At 35.6% G+C, this 18,644-nt stretch overlaps 5 protein-coding genes across 12 annotated transcripts; 3 read left to right on the plus strand and 2 right to left on the minus strand.

Annotated features, from left to right (window-relative positions):
• On the minus strand, nucleotides 1–2,370 carry LOC122523640 (beta-1,4-glucuronyltransferase 1-like). 4 transcript variants are annotated; one of them, XM_043645540.1, is made up of 4 exons: nucleotides 1,679–2,370; nucleotides 890–1,278; nucleotides 535–736; nucleotides 1–461 (listed from the first exon to the last, which is right to left on the minus strand). In XM_043645540.1, the coding sequence occupies exons 1-4, from the start codon at nucleotides 2,252–2,254 to the stop codon at nucleotides 249–251; spliced, it is 1,380 nt and encodes a 459-aa protein (XP_043501475.1). In that variant the 5' UTR covers nucleotides 2,255–2,370; the 3' UTR covers nucleotides 1–248. The 4 variants fall into 4 exon arrangements, with proteins under 4 accessions (XP_043501475.1, XP_043501473.1, XP_043501474.1 ...); XM_043645538.1 differs by having other exon boundaries at nucleotides 535–751; XM_043645539.1 differs by having other exon boundaries at nucleotides 884–1,278.
• Nucleotides 2,371–2,797: 427 nt separating this feature from the next.
• On the plus strand, nucleotides 2,798–6,822 carry LOC122523643. The gene is made up of 4 exons (XM_043645544.1): nucleotides 2,798–3,594; nucleotides 4,875–5,207; nucleotides 5,558–5,800; nucleotides 5,973–6,822. Exons 1-4 carry the CDS (start codon nucleotides 3,234–3,236, stop codon nucleotides 6,227–6,229), a joined length of 1,194 nt encoding a protein of 397 aa, XP_043501479.1. The 5' UTR covers nucleotides 2,798–3,233; the 3' UTR covers nucleotides 6,230–6,822.
• Nucleotides 6,823–7,050: 228 nt separating this feature from the next.
• On the minus strand, nucleotides 7,051–10,640 carry LOC122523638 (protein tumorous imaginal discs, mitochondrial). Of its 3 annotated transcripts, none has more exons than XM_043645533.1 (6): nucleotides 10,227–10,640; nucleotides 9,562–10,025; nucleotides 9,227–9,490; nucleotides 8,682–9,126; nucleotides 8,059–8,170; nucleotides 7,595–7,686 (listed from the first exon to the last, which is right to left on the minus strand). In XM_043645533.1, exons 1-5 carry the CDS (start codon nucleotides 10,420–10,422, stop codon nucleotides 8,070–8,072), a joined length of 1,470 nt encoding a protein of 489 aa, XP_043501468.1. In that variant the 5' UTR covers nucleotides 10,423–10,640; the 3' UTR covers nucleotides 7,595–7,686; nucleotides 8,059–8,069. The 3 variants fall into 3 exon arrangements, with proteins under 3 accessions (XP_043501467.1, XP_043501468.1, XP_043501469.1); XM_043645534.1 differs by lacking the exon at nucleotides 7,595–7,686 and adding an exon at nucleotides 7,803–7,965; XM_043645532.1 differs by lacking the exon at nucleotides 8,059–8,170 and having other exon boundaries at nucleotides 7,051–7,686; nucleotides 10,227–10,618.
• A 245-nt stretch (nucleotides 10,641–10,885) lies between these two features.
• Nucleotides 10,886–14,659, plus strand: LOC122523642 (sphingomyelin synthase-related 1). Of its 2 annotated transcripts, none has more exons than XM_043645541.1 (6): nucleotides 10,886–11,724; nucleotides 12,033–12,385; nucleotides 12,471–12,799; nucleotides 12,909–13,052; nucleotides 13,144–13,298; nucleotides 13,419–14,659. In XM_043645541.1, exons 2-6 carry the CDS (start codon nucleotides 12,083–12,085, stop codon nucleotides 13,817–13,819), a joined length of 1,332 nt encoding a protein of 443 aa, XP_043501476.1. In that variant the 5' UTR covers nucleotides 10,886–11,724; nucleotides 12,033–12,082; the 3' UTR covers nucleotides 13,820–14,659. The 2 variants fall into 2 exon arrangements, with proteins under 2 accessions (XP_043501476.1, XP_043501478.1); XM_043645543.1 differs by having other exon boundaries at nucleotides 12,036–12,385.
• Nucleotides 14,660–14,928: 269 nt separating this feature from the next.
• Nucleotides 14,929–18,634, plus strand: LOC122523639 (SET domain-containing protein SmydA-8-like). Of its 2 annotated transcripts, none has more exons than XM_043645535.1 (5): nucleotides 14,929–16,592; nucleotides 16,680–17,110; nucleotides 17,351–17,728; nucleotides 17,796–18,134; nucleotides 18,293–18,634. In XM_043645535.1, the coding sequence occupies exons 2-5, from the start codon at nucleotides 16,686–16,688 to the stop codon at nucleotides 18,606–18,608; spliced, it is 1,458 nt and encodes a 485-aa protein (XP_043501470.1). In that variant the 5' UTR covers nucleotides 14,929–16,592; nucleotides 16,680–16,685; the 3' UTR covers nucleotides 18,609–18,634. The 2 variants fall into 2 exon arrangements, with proteins under 2 accessions (XP_043501470.1, XP_043501471.1); XM_043645536.1 differs by having other exon boundaries at nucleotides 14,929–16,460; nucleotides 16,682–17,110.
• Nucleotides 18,635–18,644: the final 10 nt, after the last annotated feature.

The raw sequence follows: 18,644 nt of genomic DNA on the forward strand, positions 1-18,644 counted from the left end.
GATTTGTAACATTATATTTATTAAGTAATGTTTATTTTTAAATAGTTCTTCGTTATATATAGTAAGAATATGAATTTATTATTTGAATTGTTTGTCTATCTAATTGATTAAGGGTGAAATACTTAACAATAGAGACTATGGAAGTCGGTGTTACGTTATGATCAACATGTAACGCCAAGGCTAAAAAATATACCTTACTATTAGATACTCTTGTTGAAAATAATAATTTTGATGTTTAATATCACACATCACTGCGTGCATTTACGATTATTAGGATATTGCGCGAGCAATCTCTTAACGACCCGTTGGTAAAGTTTTGCATTTCTTTTTTCATGAGGTCTCAAAAATTCTTGTCTCGCTACACTGACACTCTGTGGTTTACGCTTAATTCCTGGTGTATGTACTAAGAAGGCACCGTCGAGTACGACTAAACGATAATTTAAGAGACACATCTCGAACATCTGTAAAAACAATAATCTCATATATTCTGTTGTTTACTGTTTTTTACTCTGTTTTGGCAATTATCTAAAATACCTGAGCCATTTTATCTTGTTTTCCTTCCCAAGACATATTTTCCGTATAAAGGGGATCTTCTCGCATCCCTATGAAGACAGGCTCCCATCTATGATGCGGATATTCTCTGCGAGTAATAATAAGAGGTTTGACTTTTCCTGGATCTGTCCTTACCATCCATCTGGTTAAGCCCGGAAATCTTTGGCAATGCGGGCACAGGAATCTAATGTAAATGATACTGTTGTAACATATATAATTATGTATGATAGAAATATGAGTATATACTTGTTTAATTTCTTTTTTAAAATTGGATACGACACGATTTATAATTGTTTCATATTGTAATCTATTATTCTCTATTCGCTTTTACCTATACCTATGAAAGTAAACAGCCAGGCCAGCTTTAGCTGCAGACAGGAGTTCTCTTTTATTCGATGGGGGCTGCTCATTCTTATCGATTTCGAATACAGGTAGAACAAAGACGACGCCAAGTTTAGGCGGTCTACCATGGACCATAGCTACAAATCCGGATGCTAATCTCTCGCTGGGTAACAGTTCAATGTCGGATACGAGGACGCGCGCAGTACTAGCCGAGGTTCTAGCCACGTTCCTGGCTACATTAATAGGATACGTCATACCGCTCTTCCATCTTTCTGTCTCCGTTCCTCGCCATTGTAGATCCGAGGCGGTACAATCATCTTTTTCTTTATAGGCTCGACCAAGCGCGGGTACTCTTCCCGCGGGAAATACTAAATGGACGGATACCTATTGAGGAATGAGATTGAAAAATAGTCAATTATTATTCGCTCTAGAGCTGAGCAATGGCCGCAGCTGGGCTTAAAGTTGCATGCTAATTGACACCACCTGCGCGCGTGCATTCGTTCGGGTTGCGTCTGATTAGATTGTTAAAGCACGATTCGATTGTTATCGAGATAGATCATGTAGCATCGCAACATTTAGACAGTTAGACATTTCTAACGAAGGAAAGTGCCACACGTCGATACTATTTGTCGATACTATTTGTCGATAATTGCTTCTACTTTGGGAGTATAATCTATGTGGGAGTCGTGCTTGTGGTAACTAGAGATAAGGATATGGTCGGAGGCGTAAAAATGGAAAAATAGGAAACTAGGTAACAAGGCGGATAGGCAGGACCAAAGGAAACCTTGGACATGGCTGTTTCACATCGACAAGCACGATCGAGCAGAGCGACGGCCAGGCCGGCGTCGAGGCCGGGCGCGAAAACGGCCAGGCTCAATGGTCCCTCCCACCTGCGGGCGAGTTCGACGATGCCGTAAACTTGGTCGGCCGTCGCGTGAGTGCATAGAGTTATCGGCGGTGCATCCTCTCGGTCTCGGTCTCTGCCACGTATAGCAAACGGAAGTACTCTATACGGGCTCTTCTCTCCGATCTCCGGTGTCCAGTTTATTTTCGAGGAAGGATATGAGAGGGAACGCGGTAAGCCGTAATACCAGATGCAAGAACTTTCATTTCCAGATGACCGACCGGCCATGTAAGCACCAGCGATATACGCGGACGTTCCACCCGGCGATACATCCTCTCCTCGATAACTCAACGATTGCACTCGACTTTTCTTTATTGCGTACGATCGTTCCTTTGCGTTCTCGATTGACAGTAAATGAAGGCGATAACCGCGATCGAGCAATAATCGACAAACAAAAAGTAAGAAGAACGCTAGAGTAAGCCACACGATAATCGATCTTCGCGGAGGACCGCGCATGACTTTCTCTAATCTCACGATCAGAGAGATCGCGATAAAGAACGCAACATCCTATATTACGAAAAAGATGTGTCCATCGAGCCTCCGTTGCGTTCACTGCTACGCCAGATGTAAGGGTCAGAAAGTCGTTCTCTTACGGATCGATTTGCTTGGCGCAGTCGTATTATTCGTTGCCGCCGCCGCCGCCACCACCGCCACCGCCACCGCTGCAGCAGACTTATTTTCGACAGGGTTCATCGTACGATTGTAACTCCCTATCTTAATCTTTCAAGTAATTTTGATTTATTTTTTTTCCATTAACGTTACAACTACTTAACTTATTTATTTCTTTGTCCAAGCTACTTCATTTAACAAACAATAAGATTAACGATAGCCGTTAAAACTGTGCGATGATTCGCGATCGTCGTTGTTTAACGCAGTCGTCATCGATCCGAGATAGTATGTTACTCTAATTTTAGTGGGCCAACGGGTGGGAGAATCGTCGTATTACCAACCCCCTTTCACGGGCGCTGAATGCTACGCGGCAAATACACAGAATACATAGAAAAATACACATTCTATTAACTATCAAATGAATAGTCAATTCAAAGGCAGTAGTTATTAACGAATCGTTCGCCGCCACGAACGGAAGAGTTTCCCACGTTACTTTTATTATTAGACATATTGTATCAACTACCAGCCAAAAAGTTAGATTGCTCTGTTTAAAAGAAGTTCATCAATGAACCTAAAGCGAGATTCCCTACGACGCGTTGCGTCGTCTATCTATTGGGGTTGCTTCGGCTAATAGAGGAAGAATTATTCGCGCGACAAGTTATTATCTAGAGTATTATTAATACGATAGTTGAAATTCGGACCCGAGTTCTGTGAATCAAACGTAATCTCGTTGGATAATAGAAGGAAGTCCGTTCGCGACAGGTGGTCGAAAAAGTTGGAACGCGTTAGCGGTAGGCGCGTCTATCGCCTTTCATATTCTTTCTCGATGAACGTTCCCCTCTTCCCAATGCCACCGATCTTCGGTGGCGCCGCAACGTCCGTCAGTGATGTCTACGACGTCGCCGCCTCGTCTGACGTGGTAACGCACAGCAGCGAATTAGAACGACGACATGCAGCAACCGTCGCAGGCAATGCTCCCTCGTATTTGGAATTTAAAAAAAGTCCCGTTGTTCGCGGGAAAGGATATCGTCGTGTCTCAAGAAACATTGTTCATCCGAAGAGAACAACAATTACGAAGAAGGCGCGCCGACGTCGCGTTACCACCGAATTTCGCCTAAAAATGACCGAACCTAGAGATAAGGATGAAGACGAAGAGGACGACGACGACGTTGTTATTTGTGCCGATAGTAAGTGTCGACTGATCGCTTTACTATTTTCGCCCTTTTCTCTTTTCCCATATATCCAAATAAAATACGATTCGAGGCCTACATTTACAATTGGTCGCTATTACGAGAAGGATTACATTCTCGCCTCGTAACTTCTTCGTCGCGTGCTTCAAACTGAAACTTTTAACGACAAATCTGTTTGCTTTTTACACTTTGATTAAAAAATAACATTTCTTTTTAATAATTTATTCCGGATTCGTTCAAATCATTTTATTTTATAATGGCTTATGTAGTTATACGATCTCATAGCTTTTCCTCCGTCTCCTACGTCGAAAGAATCGATAATCATCGTGAAAACTATACTAGTATACTTGTATATATGCATGTATTTATGTATTACATATGTATGTATACGGGAACTTATCTCTTTAAAAATTGTTTCGAGCCAATCGTTATACGTCCTCGACACAAATATACACGTGTATATATATACGCATAGATGCATTCTTCGCTTCGCTTCCGTTCGCGGTCTCGTGACAAATTTTCCAAGTTCAAAGTATAGATTTGATTTTTGTATTTGTGCACTTCGCGTGTTAATTGAAATTTTCTAACATTGAAATAAGATGAAAGATCGAACGTAAACTTTAACAAACTTAGGACAGCTAGAATGATGTTCGCGTAAATACTTTTCGATCGAAAGTTCTTCTATTTACATATTTAGTACATGAACAACATCTTTTCTGTGAACACAGCTTCGACCATACCAAGGGAAATTTCGTCTTGGGTACAAAACAGCGTGCATCACGATAAAGCAACTAAATCTATAGCGTTACAAACGGCAGTAAGGGTACCTTTACGACTAAGATTCTTACCATCTCTCGAGGACATCATCGATGAAAATGATCCTGCGTCTACCAGTCCAAAATCTTCTGTCATTTGGAAACATTTAAGATTTTGAGGACGTCTGTTGCTCTCTCAATTCGGTAGGAACATTATTTGTTCCCCATTTTATGCGTCCGAATTTGACGGTAAACAATATCGACGTAAGGCATATGCATAACTATTGAATAATAATATTTTACAGAGAGTTATTTGTCGCGTGTCGATCGTTTTAGGGGGCGCGAAGGGGTTGCGAAGGGGGTGGGGAGAGAGGAGGAGGAGGAGGTTAAGAAAATCAGAGATAAATGGAGAAATATTAATAACTCCATTTAGTAGTATACTTACAGTTCGCGCATTTTTACCTGATAAAAATAAAATTCATTTTTGTCAAAATAAACGACAAGCGTTGATATCGTCTTTAGGACTCGTATGGTTGTTGAGCATATGGGCAATAGCTGGAGCTGCAGCCTTTTGCGCTACGGAAGGACCACGAGAACGTGAACAGGTTGTAGAATTAAAGGATATGCAGAAAGATCTTGCGGTTGGCTTAGCCACTGAATTGCGTCAACTACGTACGGAAAAAGAGGAAGACATGGAACCCTTATGGAGCGGCAAGGTGCGTCAATATGTTGCAAAACACGAGCAACTTCTTCTCGCAGCTGTAAACTCTGGATATGGTGAAACCAACGACGGTGGTCAACTTTGGACCTTCCCCGGTTGCGTGCTCTTCGCTGTATCACTTCTCACCACTCTGGGTGAGCTGTCAGCTTCTTTTAAATCATGTCCAATGATCGTACCGGTGATCTTGTCAGATGTTCACCTGACGACAATGTAACATTTACGCTATTTATTTTTCATTACTCATTTGCAACTATGTATAAATACATGCTACTAATTGATCCTCCTATCGCCCAACAAATATCTCCCACGAAAGATAATGAGGACACGTAAGTAATATAAGGCTAATCTTTCATCTATTTTAAAAACTTATCGTTTTTAACTTGCTTGTTAAAAAGTTGTATATATACCATATACCGTTAAATATCATTTAAACGGATACGAAGAAACATCTAACTCGTCGTTTGAGGTATCGATTTTTTCATAGGTTTTGGGGCACCGGTTCCTCGCACGAATGCTGGCCGTACCGTGGCCATCGTATTTGCAGCCATTGGTATTCCAGTGCATTTTCTCTTAATCATGAACGTCGGTATTTTACTAGCAGTCCGACTGCAAGAGTATGCAATTAGAAAAACATCCAATAAGAATTTACAACGAGATCCTATAGAAATTTCTTGTTCCCCGCGACCAGTACCCAAGTGGGTCAAATTCGTCCCCTTTCTTTGTATCGGTAAGTGCACAATTAGAAACTTTTAAACTTATATTAGTAACAATATTTTGGATAGTACTTGTCAATAAAATACCAACAGTACATGATAAACATGATATAATATATGTATAACGTCTTTTACGTATAAAAGCGCCTTAAAGCGAATTTTTTTTTTCATATAACGAATGCACAGGTGGTTATTACGTCCTCGGGGTTTTATGTTTCGGCATAGCCAGATCAAGACCATTGGCAGCGAGCGTCTTATTTCCTTTAGATTTCACAGCAGCCGGTGGACTTTCGACAACGTGCGGTTATGTGCGTGTATTTTATGCGATATATTTGGAAGGTGCTGTCATTATAGCAGCAGTAGCTGTCGCCGTTCTTAGAGTATCGGCTACTCAGAGTTTGACCAATATCGGTCTAAGGTATGGTTTACTCACTGAAGCCTGATCAATAAAAAGAAAAAAGAAAGAGAAGAACATTTTGACCGGTTTGGTTCGCGTATTGCAAACTAAATACATCCTACGTGATTCTCTATAAGAATTCGTATGAAATCGTATGAATGTTTTCCTCGAGAACCGAATGTTGGCTATGCATGAGACTCGCACACGATAATTCGTTGATCTTTGATTTATCGATAAACAAACATATTTTAGTTAACTTTTACAAGTTTATTAAATCTTCTTTTCTATATCATTATTTTCGAGAAAAAGTGCATATTGTTCAAAAATGTTTTTTGCTAACTTCCTAGAAGAAATTTTACATTGGTTTTAAAAACAAACTCATAATCAAAGCCACGCGCTCATCAACTTTATAAATACTTTCATGTTGTAAATTTTGATTTAGATCGATATATTAATTAATGGTAAGACAAACTAAAATTACACTTATTTGAATTTTTTATATAAAATATACGATCGTTAAAAAAAAAAAAAACCAAAAGAAAGTACAAAATAAGAGATTATATTAAAATTATTAGTACATATTTTTTGTACAATTTCTATTGCACAAATTCGTGTAATAATAAAGTAGTACTGCTGAAATTCAATGAAAGTAATTTCGCCTTTCCCAGTTTAAACCCAGAAAATCACAAGTTTCTACGTAAATTTAATATTTTCAAATAAATACGATATTATAATATTTCTATTCTATGTGATATATAAATAAATTATACTCAAGATCCGTTTATGTGCAACAACTGCTTCAGTCAAAGGATATTAATCAGGGGGGATTCAAAAAGGAAGAATAAATTAATTTCAGAGGACCCCCGATTGCACGGTCATTTTTACGTGACACTAACTTTTCATATTTATTTACCAGTAATACACGCACATCCTGTGAAACAGCTAATTAATCTTGTTAATGATTTTCAAAATGCGCATTGCATTGTTATTATATTACATAATCAAATGAAAATTATTTTGATGAAATGAAATAAAGAATTCCAAATATATTTAATCTGACAAACGTAACGTTAATGTGAAACGTGCGATGTTATATAATCTGCATGTCGGTATAATATCAAATACTCTTTAATTATATACATAATTATATTGAATTTAGTCATTATTTGTCGCATTCGTTACGATGCAAATATAGACAGTGTATTTAGTCAACAATTTTTTTATTTATTGCTAACATTTTTATAAGAAACTTATCACCTTATATAGTACTACCATTACGAGCCTCTTGCTTCCTTATATCGTTACTACTTTTTTTTGTCCTATCGTTATTTTCAATATTAATATCTGAATCAATATTGGCCGACATATTATCTCCTTGCGCTTTATCACCCGGATGCTGAAGTATAGAAGATGAAGATTTATTGTTGCAAATCGGTTCGTCTCCTAGGGCCACTCGTATGGAGCCTACCAAATTTAATGGCCCCACAAATGATCGTTTGGTTCCTGCAGGAAAAAATAACACGCACAGATACATTATATTAATTATTGCGATAGAAGAAACTTGATGTTTATAAAGTTATGATGTGAGAAAAAGTGCAATTTCCAGTATAATTAGTAGGGATTATTTTTCCTACCGCAGAGTTACTACGTGAGATAGAGACGAGAGAAAGGCGACAAAGAACGCTATCGATGTAACCAAGTCGACATTTTAAACATATATTTCCTATATATCATATATTGTATTTTCTTTGAAAATAATTACCTATTAAATTGCGCAATTGCCTACATTATTAGAAATGCAAATGAAACATTATTTCTCAATTAAACGATGTACAATGCTCCAGGATATTTATTTCCGACACACAATTAACTTACCTAAAATGATTTTATCCAAAAATAGCTTTTTTAATTTTGTTAAGTAGGCCATTACTTTGAACATTTTCTACATCCTGCGACGCTTGAGTTTGCTTCTTTCGGCGTGCAGAGCCTAGAGAAGAAATGGTTTTAAATGGAGACTACGTTTTACGCCACGATTGTTTTTATGCCAAAGTAACATTTCTAATAAAATAATTTCTATTCAATTATTATATCTCTCTATATACGCATACTTTTATATGCGAATATTTGATCTCAATATTTACAAAGAAAAAGAGAATAATTAGAATTATAAACCACAAACCTCAATGAAACGCATGTGTCATATTTACTATAACAATTTATTCGGTTAGCAAAAATAGATACAAGTAAAAAGAAAACTCAAGCGATGCACAGGTCTGACTGGTCCTATGTAACATTCTAACATTTTATAGTTAGAATATTTGAACCATAAGTGAGAGATCAATAAGCATAATGATAACTACTATTCGAAAGAGAATTATTTCACAAATACAATGTAATTATGATTGAAATATGGAGTAGACGAAAACGCTCGGAAAATAAAGAATTCAATTTAGTCGCTTAATCATTAGGATATCAGGATTTTTTACATTTATCCTTACCATCTGTTTTGTAAGTTATTCCATATATGCTGCCAGGTGTGTCAGATTCAAGTTCGGCGTATGTTTGAAGTAAAGCTCTCTGTTTCTCAGTCAATTTTGCGGGCACGGTTATCTTAATATTTACGTAATGATCACCGTAACCATATCCATTAACTTTCCTCAAACCTTTGCTCGTCAAACGTATTTTAGTGTGCGAGCTGGTACCCGGACGAATCTGTACTGTCTGATCTTCATAGACACCTTCTATCCTTATTGTACCACCCAATACAGCTTGCGACAAAGAAATTTCTGCATCAGTATGTACATCGGATCCATCTCTGCGAAAGTATTTGGACTTTTCCACGCGGAATGTTATAAATACTTCTTTATTATCAATAGCCAAGCGTACTGTTTGACCATCCTCTACTCCAGCCGGTACTGGTACAGTTACTTTTTTTCGTTGCACCTTTTGCAAAAGATTATATATACGGTCTTTTATTAACACAATCAATTATATTGAAATTTTAGAAAAAATGCAATAAATATAAATGACAAGTATACAATACCGTTTTTCCTTTTCCTTCACACTCGGAGCAAGGATATTTTATGTATATTCTAGTACCATTACAATAGCGACAAGTTGAGCGCATTACAAAAGGTCCTGTGCTAATAGTTTCCATTCCGGTACCTTTACATTGTTCACACCTGACAGCCCTCGTTCCAGGCTCACAACGAGAACCAACACATTTTGGACATGTATCTACTACGTTTAATTCAACATCTTTATTTACACCTCTGGCAGCTTGCGAGAATGTAAGATCCATTATTACCTATATGTAAAAAGAGATGTTATTTTGAAATGAGTTCGTTGCAGATTAAAAATACAAGAAATACAAAATACCTCTTTTGATGCTGCAAAACCATATTTTGATTCTGCAAAATCTTCGAAATCACCAAACACGCCACTTTTAAAGCCTGCATCTCCAAAAATTTTTTTAAATAATTCTTCTGGATCAAGTGTAGACCTAAATTGCCACTGTTGTTGGAAGTCATTAGCACTTTGTCTACTTCCTTGACCCATTCCCATCTGCTCCGAGGTTGTACCCCAAGTATCATATTCTTTTCTTTTCGCATCATCGCTTAATACTTCATAAGCTTCAGAAACTTCTTGAAATTTTTTACCCGAATCTGGATCACCCTTGTTAGTATCGGGATGATATTTTTTTGCGAGCTGGTAATAAGCTTTTTTTATATCTTTTGCAGAAGCATTCCTGGATACTCCCAAAATTTCATAATAATCACGTTTTAAAACCTTTTGCGTCGTATGAATTATTCTACACTGCTGTACAAAATTTTCTATAATTCCTGAAAATTTGAGAAATATATAGTGAAACAAATATTTAAGATTCGAATATGTTAAATAAATCTTTTAATAGTACTTATTAAAGTATTAAATATTTGGTATTATGTATATATATATACAGAATCGACAAGTTATATTTGAGAAAGTAAAAAATGATGTAATCTAGATTCTTCGTAATGTGAATAGTATACGTTATACGTTACGTTTTCCTATTTTCTTGTTATTCCAAGCACCGACATCCATCGCCAAGGTTGCAGCATATCGCTGACATCCGTTGCATTGTTGTAAAACATTGCATGACAATTTATGAAGTTTATTACAACTAATTAAACTGATATTTTTTGGCCTAAAAATTATCGCAAGTCCTTTGCCGGTCGCCATGTTGCATAAAAGACGCATGGTTCCTTTTTCATATCACACAAATACAGTAAGCATACGTAAATAACTGCTTTGGTTTCTCGGCGTTGATATTATTCAATTGATAAGAGACATAAATATAATATTTATATATTAAGATGGTTTTTTTCAAGGAAAATAAATATAATAATTCTTTTTCTTGACTGTGGTCGGTATATTATTGTTTATCCTATCACGTGTGCTTACAATGCAAAGGATAGACTGAAAATGCTTGAGTGCAATTCTTGCTTGGCTTGGATTGATTTCATGCACGCCATCTCGAATTCCCTAAATTGTGTGATGTTATTTAAATGCAGAGGTGCCACTACACTTTTATTCATAAAAATATATTTATATATGTGGGATTAGAGATATGCGATACAAGATCTTATAATAGCATTTCATTATAAATACTCGTCTCTTGAGTTGTTGCACCTATCTAGGGCTAAAGTCCCTATGACACGTTATCAATAAACATGAGTCGTGATGTCGGTAAGTGGTCGGTAAGTAGTCGGTAAGTGGCATTTGACATCACCACGCGACATCTACCGCTAAGAATTAACGCTCTTTATAAATATATTTTTGTATTTTCTCTTCTGATTCTCTAATCGCGCTCTCTGCTATCACGCATTATTTGCATTGGGAAAATGATAGAAAACACAATAGAAAAGAAATAAAAAAAACTCCTTTATCTAGGAGCTTAAGATCTATGATTTTCGTGCATATGTTTGCGCATTGATGATCATAATTCACACGTGACACGGACAAAGTTCAAATCTGGAAGTATCAGGAGATATACTATGATACCGTGATTGAAAGAAGATATCAGTCATTTGATTATGGAAATTAATAGTTTATTGCTCGTATTCTAATGTCAAACTCGATTAAAATATATTCCAGTTTTTTCTGATTTGTGCATATACTCTGAACGATGGAACGATGAAATCAAGTGCGTTGTTGTACCCTAGGAATTTCATATTCCTTTCGTTCTTTCGCATAAGTTATGAATCACCGGGTATAATAAAGTAGGGATAAAATAAAACATTTTTCACACATTATATGTACACGTTTTCTAATAAGAACATTGACATCGATATCTCGATATATTGTTTGAATCTAATTCGAAACATTCCGTGTTTATTGCATTCAAATCTATGATATTGCTTAGTGTAAATTGTTTACAAATAATGTCACCATATGAATATTTGTGACAATAAAGTAATAGAAATGATATATCAATATGTACATTAAACGCACGAAAATACTGTGATAACGAAGCTGGAAAGCTCAAAGGGCAGTTACATGGTGAGTGAACGTTACTTACGAAATAGGTTATTCTAAAATTCCTGAAGAACGTTTTTGAACAGGCAACGTCTACCCAAAAATGTAATATTTATTATACGTAACACTATATAATAATTTCTTAAACTCAATTAATTTGTTTTATTTTTTAGATCAATCTATTGTTTTTAATAATAGGTAGTTTTTTTTTTTTTATTGAATCGTCATGTAACCGAATGCATGATGCATGTTACATTGCGCCTTATTTATTTATACTTTCTTCATCTCTTTCTCTGTCGATCATATAGAATAACAGATTATTATTTTCTTAGAAGACAATTCTTAGAAGACAACTCTTAAAAGACATTAAATGTGGTAAACAATGTCTACGAAGAATGTAGTCGATTGGACAACCAACAATGTTAGTGTTTGGCTCGCTGAAAATGGACATTCACATTTTATATTATTATTTAAGAAGCACGACATAGATGGAAAGGTACTTCTAACTTTGAAAGAAGAAGATATAAAATCCGAAGCGATACAATCAAATAAAACAATAGGAGACTTAAAAAGATTGTGTATCAGTATTAAACAATTGCAAAGAGACAATGTTGCAATGCTTTTTGAATTGGGATGCGTTGATTTGTTTACAACGCCACATTTTTATGGTCATCACAAACACGAAGTCAGTATTTACTAGAATTAGTATTTGTCTTTGAGATATTTTTAAATGAATGAATTATTTAATATATCACGCTTAATCACCGCAGATGCCTAGCGTTGGTACAAATAATGAAGGTTCTATAGAGAATGAATTTTATTCTGCTTCGGTATCAGAAGATGGACACGCGTCTCATTTACCTCCTGAAATATGGAAAGCGTTTATCAGTTTGGCATATTTATTTATCGTTACTTGGATTACTGCCTTTGTAATGGTAATAGTGCACGATAGAGTGCCAGATATGAAAAAGTATCCACCTTTACCAGATATATTTTTGGATAACGTTCCTCATATTCCATGGGCATTTGACATGTGCGAAGTTACTGGCACTATACTTTTTGCTATTTGGCTTATTGTTCTTATTTTTCACAAGTATAGGTAAAAGTATAAGGCGTACAAATTTTCCATTATGTAGTTCTATCGGTGTTTGATAGAAACGCTTATCTCATGATTACCTCATCAATTTTTTCTCTATATCCCTCCATAGATTTATCTTATTACGAAGATTTTTCGCCCTCTCTGGTACAGTCTTCTTATTGCGATGTGTTACAATGCTCATCACATCTCTTTCTGTGCCTGGAGCACATTTACAATGCCAACCAAGAAAGGTGCCAGACGAAGATTGGACTAGGTGTGAACTATTATGATAAAGCGTAGCATAAATTTATTATTAAAGTTAGCGCAGTCTTTATTAATGTATTTCAATAACGTTGTTTATCTAGTTCTGCATACGTGGAGTTATATAACAAAATTGCAATGGCTTATGTTATCTGGCGTGGTGCTGGTATGTCTATACAAGGTGTTAGAACTTGCGGAGATTACATGTTCAGTGGGCATACAGTAGCATTAACTATGCTGAATTTTTTTATCACTGAATGTGAGTATGAATCCAAGTATGTAGAGTAAAATTAGTTTTATTTTTTCTTTCTTTTTCTTTTTTTCAATCTTCAAGAGGAAAAACTTGAGCACTTAAGAAATTGGCTATTTTCATTTCCAGATACTCCAAGACAGCTCTACTTCCTTCACACCTTTACGTGGATGCTTAATATGTTTGGTATATTTTTTATCTTGGCTGCCCATGAACATTATTCCATCGATGTGTTTGTAGCATTTTATATAACTTCGCGATTATTTTTATATTATCATACTTTGGCGAATAACCAAGCATTGATGCAACGTGATTCGAATAGAACTAGAATTTGGTTTCCACTTTTTAGTTTCTTCGAATCGTCCGTCGATGGAATCGTTCCGAACGAATATGAGTCTCCATCGTTAATTGTTTATAATTTAGTTTGTAGAGGGAAAGATATTTGCAACTCTATACGATCGTTTATCTATTTTCGAAAGCCGCGGAGTAACGTAAATGGTAACATAAACAATATGAAAAAGGAACGCTAATAAAAATAATATATATATATATATATATATTTTAATGGTTTATAAAACTTGAACATTGTGTTAGGAATTGTTGGTACGAAATCACATGAAAATATTTAAATGAGTGGTGATATCCGTGCTCTTGATGAAATTAAACACTGGAAGATGATCATTTTAAAAAAAATCGATATTATGAATGCATTGATTTTTCATTCTTGAATATTTTTAGAGTTCCTTAATCTAATCATATTTAAAAAATATTCCTTCCAAAATATTACACGTACTCCCGCTTTTTTTTTTTTTGTCTACCGTTGATTGTTACCTTATACTATTTTTGCATTCAAAATATTTATCATTATTATCTACATTTAATTATGCTCTTTATTTAGTAGTTTTACATTTATTGTTCAAATGGGAGTAAAACTTTGAGAAATAATGCTTCATTTTAGAAGCTCATAATTCTATGAAATATTGTAAATATTAAAGTAGGAGTTGCACAATTTTGTTAATTTTATTAACAATTCTTCCATTGTGTAAGTTTTTACCAATGAAAGCCCAAAATAATATAACAGGGCGACTAGTTATCTATTCGTTTCATTATATTATATTAAAAAAAAAAAAAAATGATAAAACTCACATGCACTTGTTTTCTTATATATGTGCAATGTTATAACAATGTTTGACATTTATGTTTTTTAAAAATGCATTAACATTATGACACTTGTACTGTATTAGTATGAAATGCGAAGGAGAAAAATTACAACATTGTATATATATATAAGTACCGACACTATAGTAGAGTTTATATAGACTGTTTTATACAAAATGATATAGAAAAAAAATTGTGTGATATAGTAAGAATACTACATATTTCTATTCTATTGTAAATCGTATCAAGTTTTAATTGTTCGTCGTCATATAATTGATTAATTATTATCAATTATAGGACATATAGGATCTAAAGGTACAACTAGTTGTAAAAATGTGATTTTTTTTGCAACAGAAGAATAAGTAAATCGAACGGCACTGCTTTCGACCGTTGATTTGCGTTTATTAATAGATAAAAAGTAAGAAATTGAAAGCATATAATTTATAAGGATCGCATGGTTATATTTTTTTACGTTTGAAGAGAAAAAAAATGGAAAACATTTGGTTCTCTTATTAAAATAAATAAGTCTACGCGTTAAGTAATCGAAAAATTTTATATCCCTTTCGGAGATTAATCGGAATAGCGTTCAATGGGCTATTTAATTTGGGCCTAATCGTAGCTTTTATATGATACCGATTCGTTACGATATGCGCGTTACAGTTTGACCAATCTTATTAAAAACTCATGTGTACAAATGTTTTATCGCAAAGACACATGCAAGCACGCAGATTTGTACGTAGATTTGCAGTATTGCAAATTAGTATAAGTACGCAGATTTGAATGTAGGGTTAATCAAAGAGGCTATTAGCAAACGAAAATAACGTTTTATATTTAAGTTTTTCTAACGAATCACGCACGAATCGAGGAACGTGCGTGTGTGATTATACACGGACATTATATAATTAAATACATATTTATTTAATATATCATTAATTAGGCATATATGTATGAATACGATTAAAACAATAGTAAATGGCGCATTACAAACAGTAGCGCGATTTTCGACGGATATAATATAACAACCTTTCATTTATTAAATATATTATTATTTTTGGTATAAAAGTTATATCGATAAGAAGGACTGAAATATCTCATCGAACTTTATTTGAGGTACAGACACACACACACACACACACAGACTTACGTTAAATTTGTATAAATAAAAAATAAAAAATATGTACTTATATTTCGGTTTTTGAAGAAAATATTCTTGTATAAATATTCATAAAAATGAAGAAGAATGTAAATATCAAAGCACTTGTTATCCTATTATTGTATCGTTTTCAAACAAAAAAGATATCACAAACGCATGGTATGTGCTTATAATGATATTTTATAAGAATCACAAAATAGCATTGATTTGTGAGAAATAAATAAGGAATAATGTATATAACTATGCATATGCACGCTTGCGAATCATAGTTTCGATATTTCTATAATTTTATGTTTACACATAAAATGTATATATATATATATAGTTTTATAAATAATTTGAGTACATAGTTATAGTATTTAAGTGACATTTTCTTATTATTATTTTCACTATATTTTCACGATCGAGGGAGATAGATTTTATAACGTTGTCACCAATGTTGAAATAAAGACTTTTGAAGAATTTGGTCTTCGTCTTATTTCATCGGAATTTGAAATAGTAATTATTCGAAAAACCATCGATGGTTTTCGAGACTTTGTCTCGTTGTATATTATAATATATATATTTGAGTATTGTAAATAATTTACGTCCACGAGAGACATGACTACGATAGAGGTGGTAGTTTGTGATTAGTTTTTTAGATACAACTAAAATAGCGCATAGATCTATAATTAAACGTTGGAAGTGACGTAGCACGATGCTATTCACAGTGGCACTAGTTTGATGATTCTTACCGAGCATCTTGGTCCATACGTACAACATTTGGCGATAGCTGCGAACGAGAGCTTTATCGTCGAAGAAAAAGTGCAAGAACAAAGAAAAAAAGAGATTATTTTATATTAAGAATATATATTTACGAGGTAATATATATATATATATATAGTAACAAGGATAAATCTATCGGCTCTGTGTGTGCGCGAGCGGGCGCGCGTGTGTGTGTGTGTGCATGCGTGCATGGGTGCAAGGGCGAGCGTATTTATATACGTATATATATATATATATAAAATAGTTTCGAATGATTTTGAATTATCGGCAGTCAAGTAATCCGATGAAAAGTATCTGAGTATAAGATTATTTAAAGGAAGATGCAGAAAAATGTGAAAGAGGGAGAATGTTCGGTATGCGGTAAAAATGCTAAGCTGAAATGCAGCGACTGCAGGCGCAGCTTTTATTGTAGCAAGGAACATCAAAAGGAAGATTGGCCGCGACACAAGTCTATTTGCCATGCATGGGAAATTAAGGAAAACGAAGAGGTAGGGAGATATTTAGTCGCAAGTAGAGATCTAACGATCGGTGAAGCGATCATTTCAGAAGGGCCACTCGTTTGGGGAGCCGCACCTCATACGCGTAATAGGGTGTGCATCGGTTGCGGCCTACATTGCGAGGATGTCGAAGCGAAATGTACCAAGTGCTTCTGGCCGTCCTGCTCTATTAACTGCCAGGGTCTCTTTGATAAAGATGGCCACGAGTTGGAATGTACCCTTCTTGCAAAAACCAGAATCTTTCCCAGGTGAACGGTTTAACGTTACTACTGTACTCTACTAGAAAGTAGAAACGTAGATATACCACGTACCATCGGTATATGTCATATATACATCGTATATGTACATCGTATATATACATCCATTTATATCGCGGCCATTGTACATAACGTACATTATGTAGAATATATCTATTAATGTACCCGTTAGTATCGACCGATCGATTTTCTATTTCATTTTTCACATTGATCATCTTATTTTCATCGTAGATGCGACATTTTGCTAGCTATAAGAATGCTCATACTTTGGAAGACTAAGTCGAAGCGTTGGAAACTATTGGAAAAGCTACAGAGTCACGAAAATGCTCGCGGTCCTGGGACCGAGGCGTACGAAGAGGTGCAAGAGGTAAAAAAGCATCTTGGACCACTTATCGCGGTCGATCCTTCCTGCGCTAAGATTTTGCCGAAAATTTGTGGACTGATAGATGTGAACGCGCTCGAAACTGTACCACCGGATGGTTCCGTCGCTATTTATCGTACAGCTTGTCTTTTGGAGCACCGTTGCTTAGCAAATACACGACACTCGTTTGCTTTGGACGAGAAAGGTAGACCGATCATTACCGTCCAGGCTGTTACCTCGATCAAAAAGTAGGTATTATAAATGCGTTAATGAAAGCAGAGTTAATAAAATATCGTAACAGACATGATTTTAAAGGGGCGAACATTTGAGTACGAACTATACTCACGCACTTTGGTCGACCAGAGCGAGGAGGCAACATTTGCTCGCGACCAAATATTTCTCTTGCTCGTGCGAACGATGCGCCGATCCAACGGAACTGGGAACGCATCTCGGTACTCTGAGATGCCCTTACAACGACGGTGGACTCGTTCTTCCGAGAGATCCGTTGGACTTTGAAACGGAATGGTCCTGCAATAAGTGTCAAGGTACTCTTCGGGCCTCGGAAATCACTGAGTTAACGGACAGACTCGAGGAAGAAGTCGAAGAGGCAATGAGATCTCCAAACAAGGCTGCATTTTCCGATCTTCTTTCTCGGTAAGCGATGCTTCCTGCTTGACACGACTCTACTTTTTCTCCTTTCTCTCCTTTTTCTACTTTTTCTACTTTTTCTACTTTTTTCTACTTTTTTCTACTTTTAATTCTAATCTTCATATAAGCTCGTTATATTATCCGTATTCATTCATTCCTTTTAGGCTTCGCGCTCTTCTGCATCCAGGCCATCAGCACTGTATATCTCTTGGACATTCTTTGATACAATTATTACCGTCTAAAGATCCACTAAAACTCGAGCTTTGCAAGCTTATAATGAATACCGTCGCCGCGATAGATCCGTATTACGCGCGATTGACGCTTTATGCCGCCATTACTCTGCGAGAACTCGCTTATTGTCCAGGACAAGACACGAAGGCACATTTGTCGAAAGCTGCAACTTTATTGATGTCAGAGCCTCCGAAGAGCCCAGGCGCTAAACTATTGCGACTGATAAATTCTGAATTGGAATATGCTTGATGAGTGAATATTCATTTGTTTGCATCTACGTGCATC

This window comes from Polistes fuscatus, unplaced genomic scaffold (assembly GCF_010416935.1).
Source record: "Polistes fuscatus isolate 324 unplaced genomic scaffold, CU_Pfus_HIC Scaffold6, whole genome shotgun sequence".
Taxonomy (NCBI): Eukaryota; Metazoa; Arthropoda; class Insecta; order Hymenoptera; family Vespidae; genus Polistes; species Polistes fuscatus.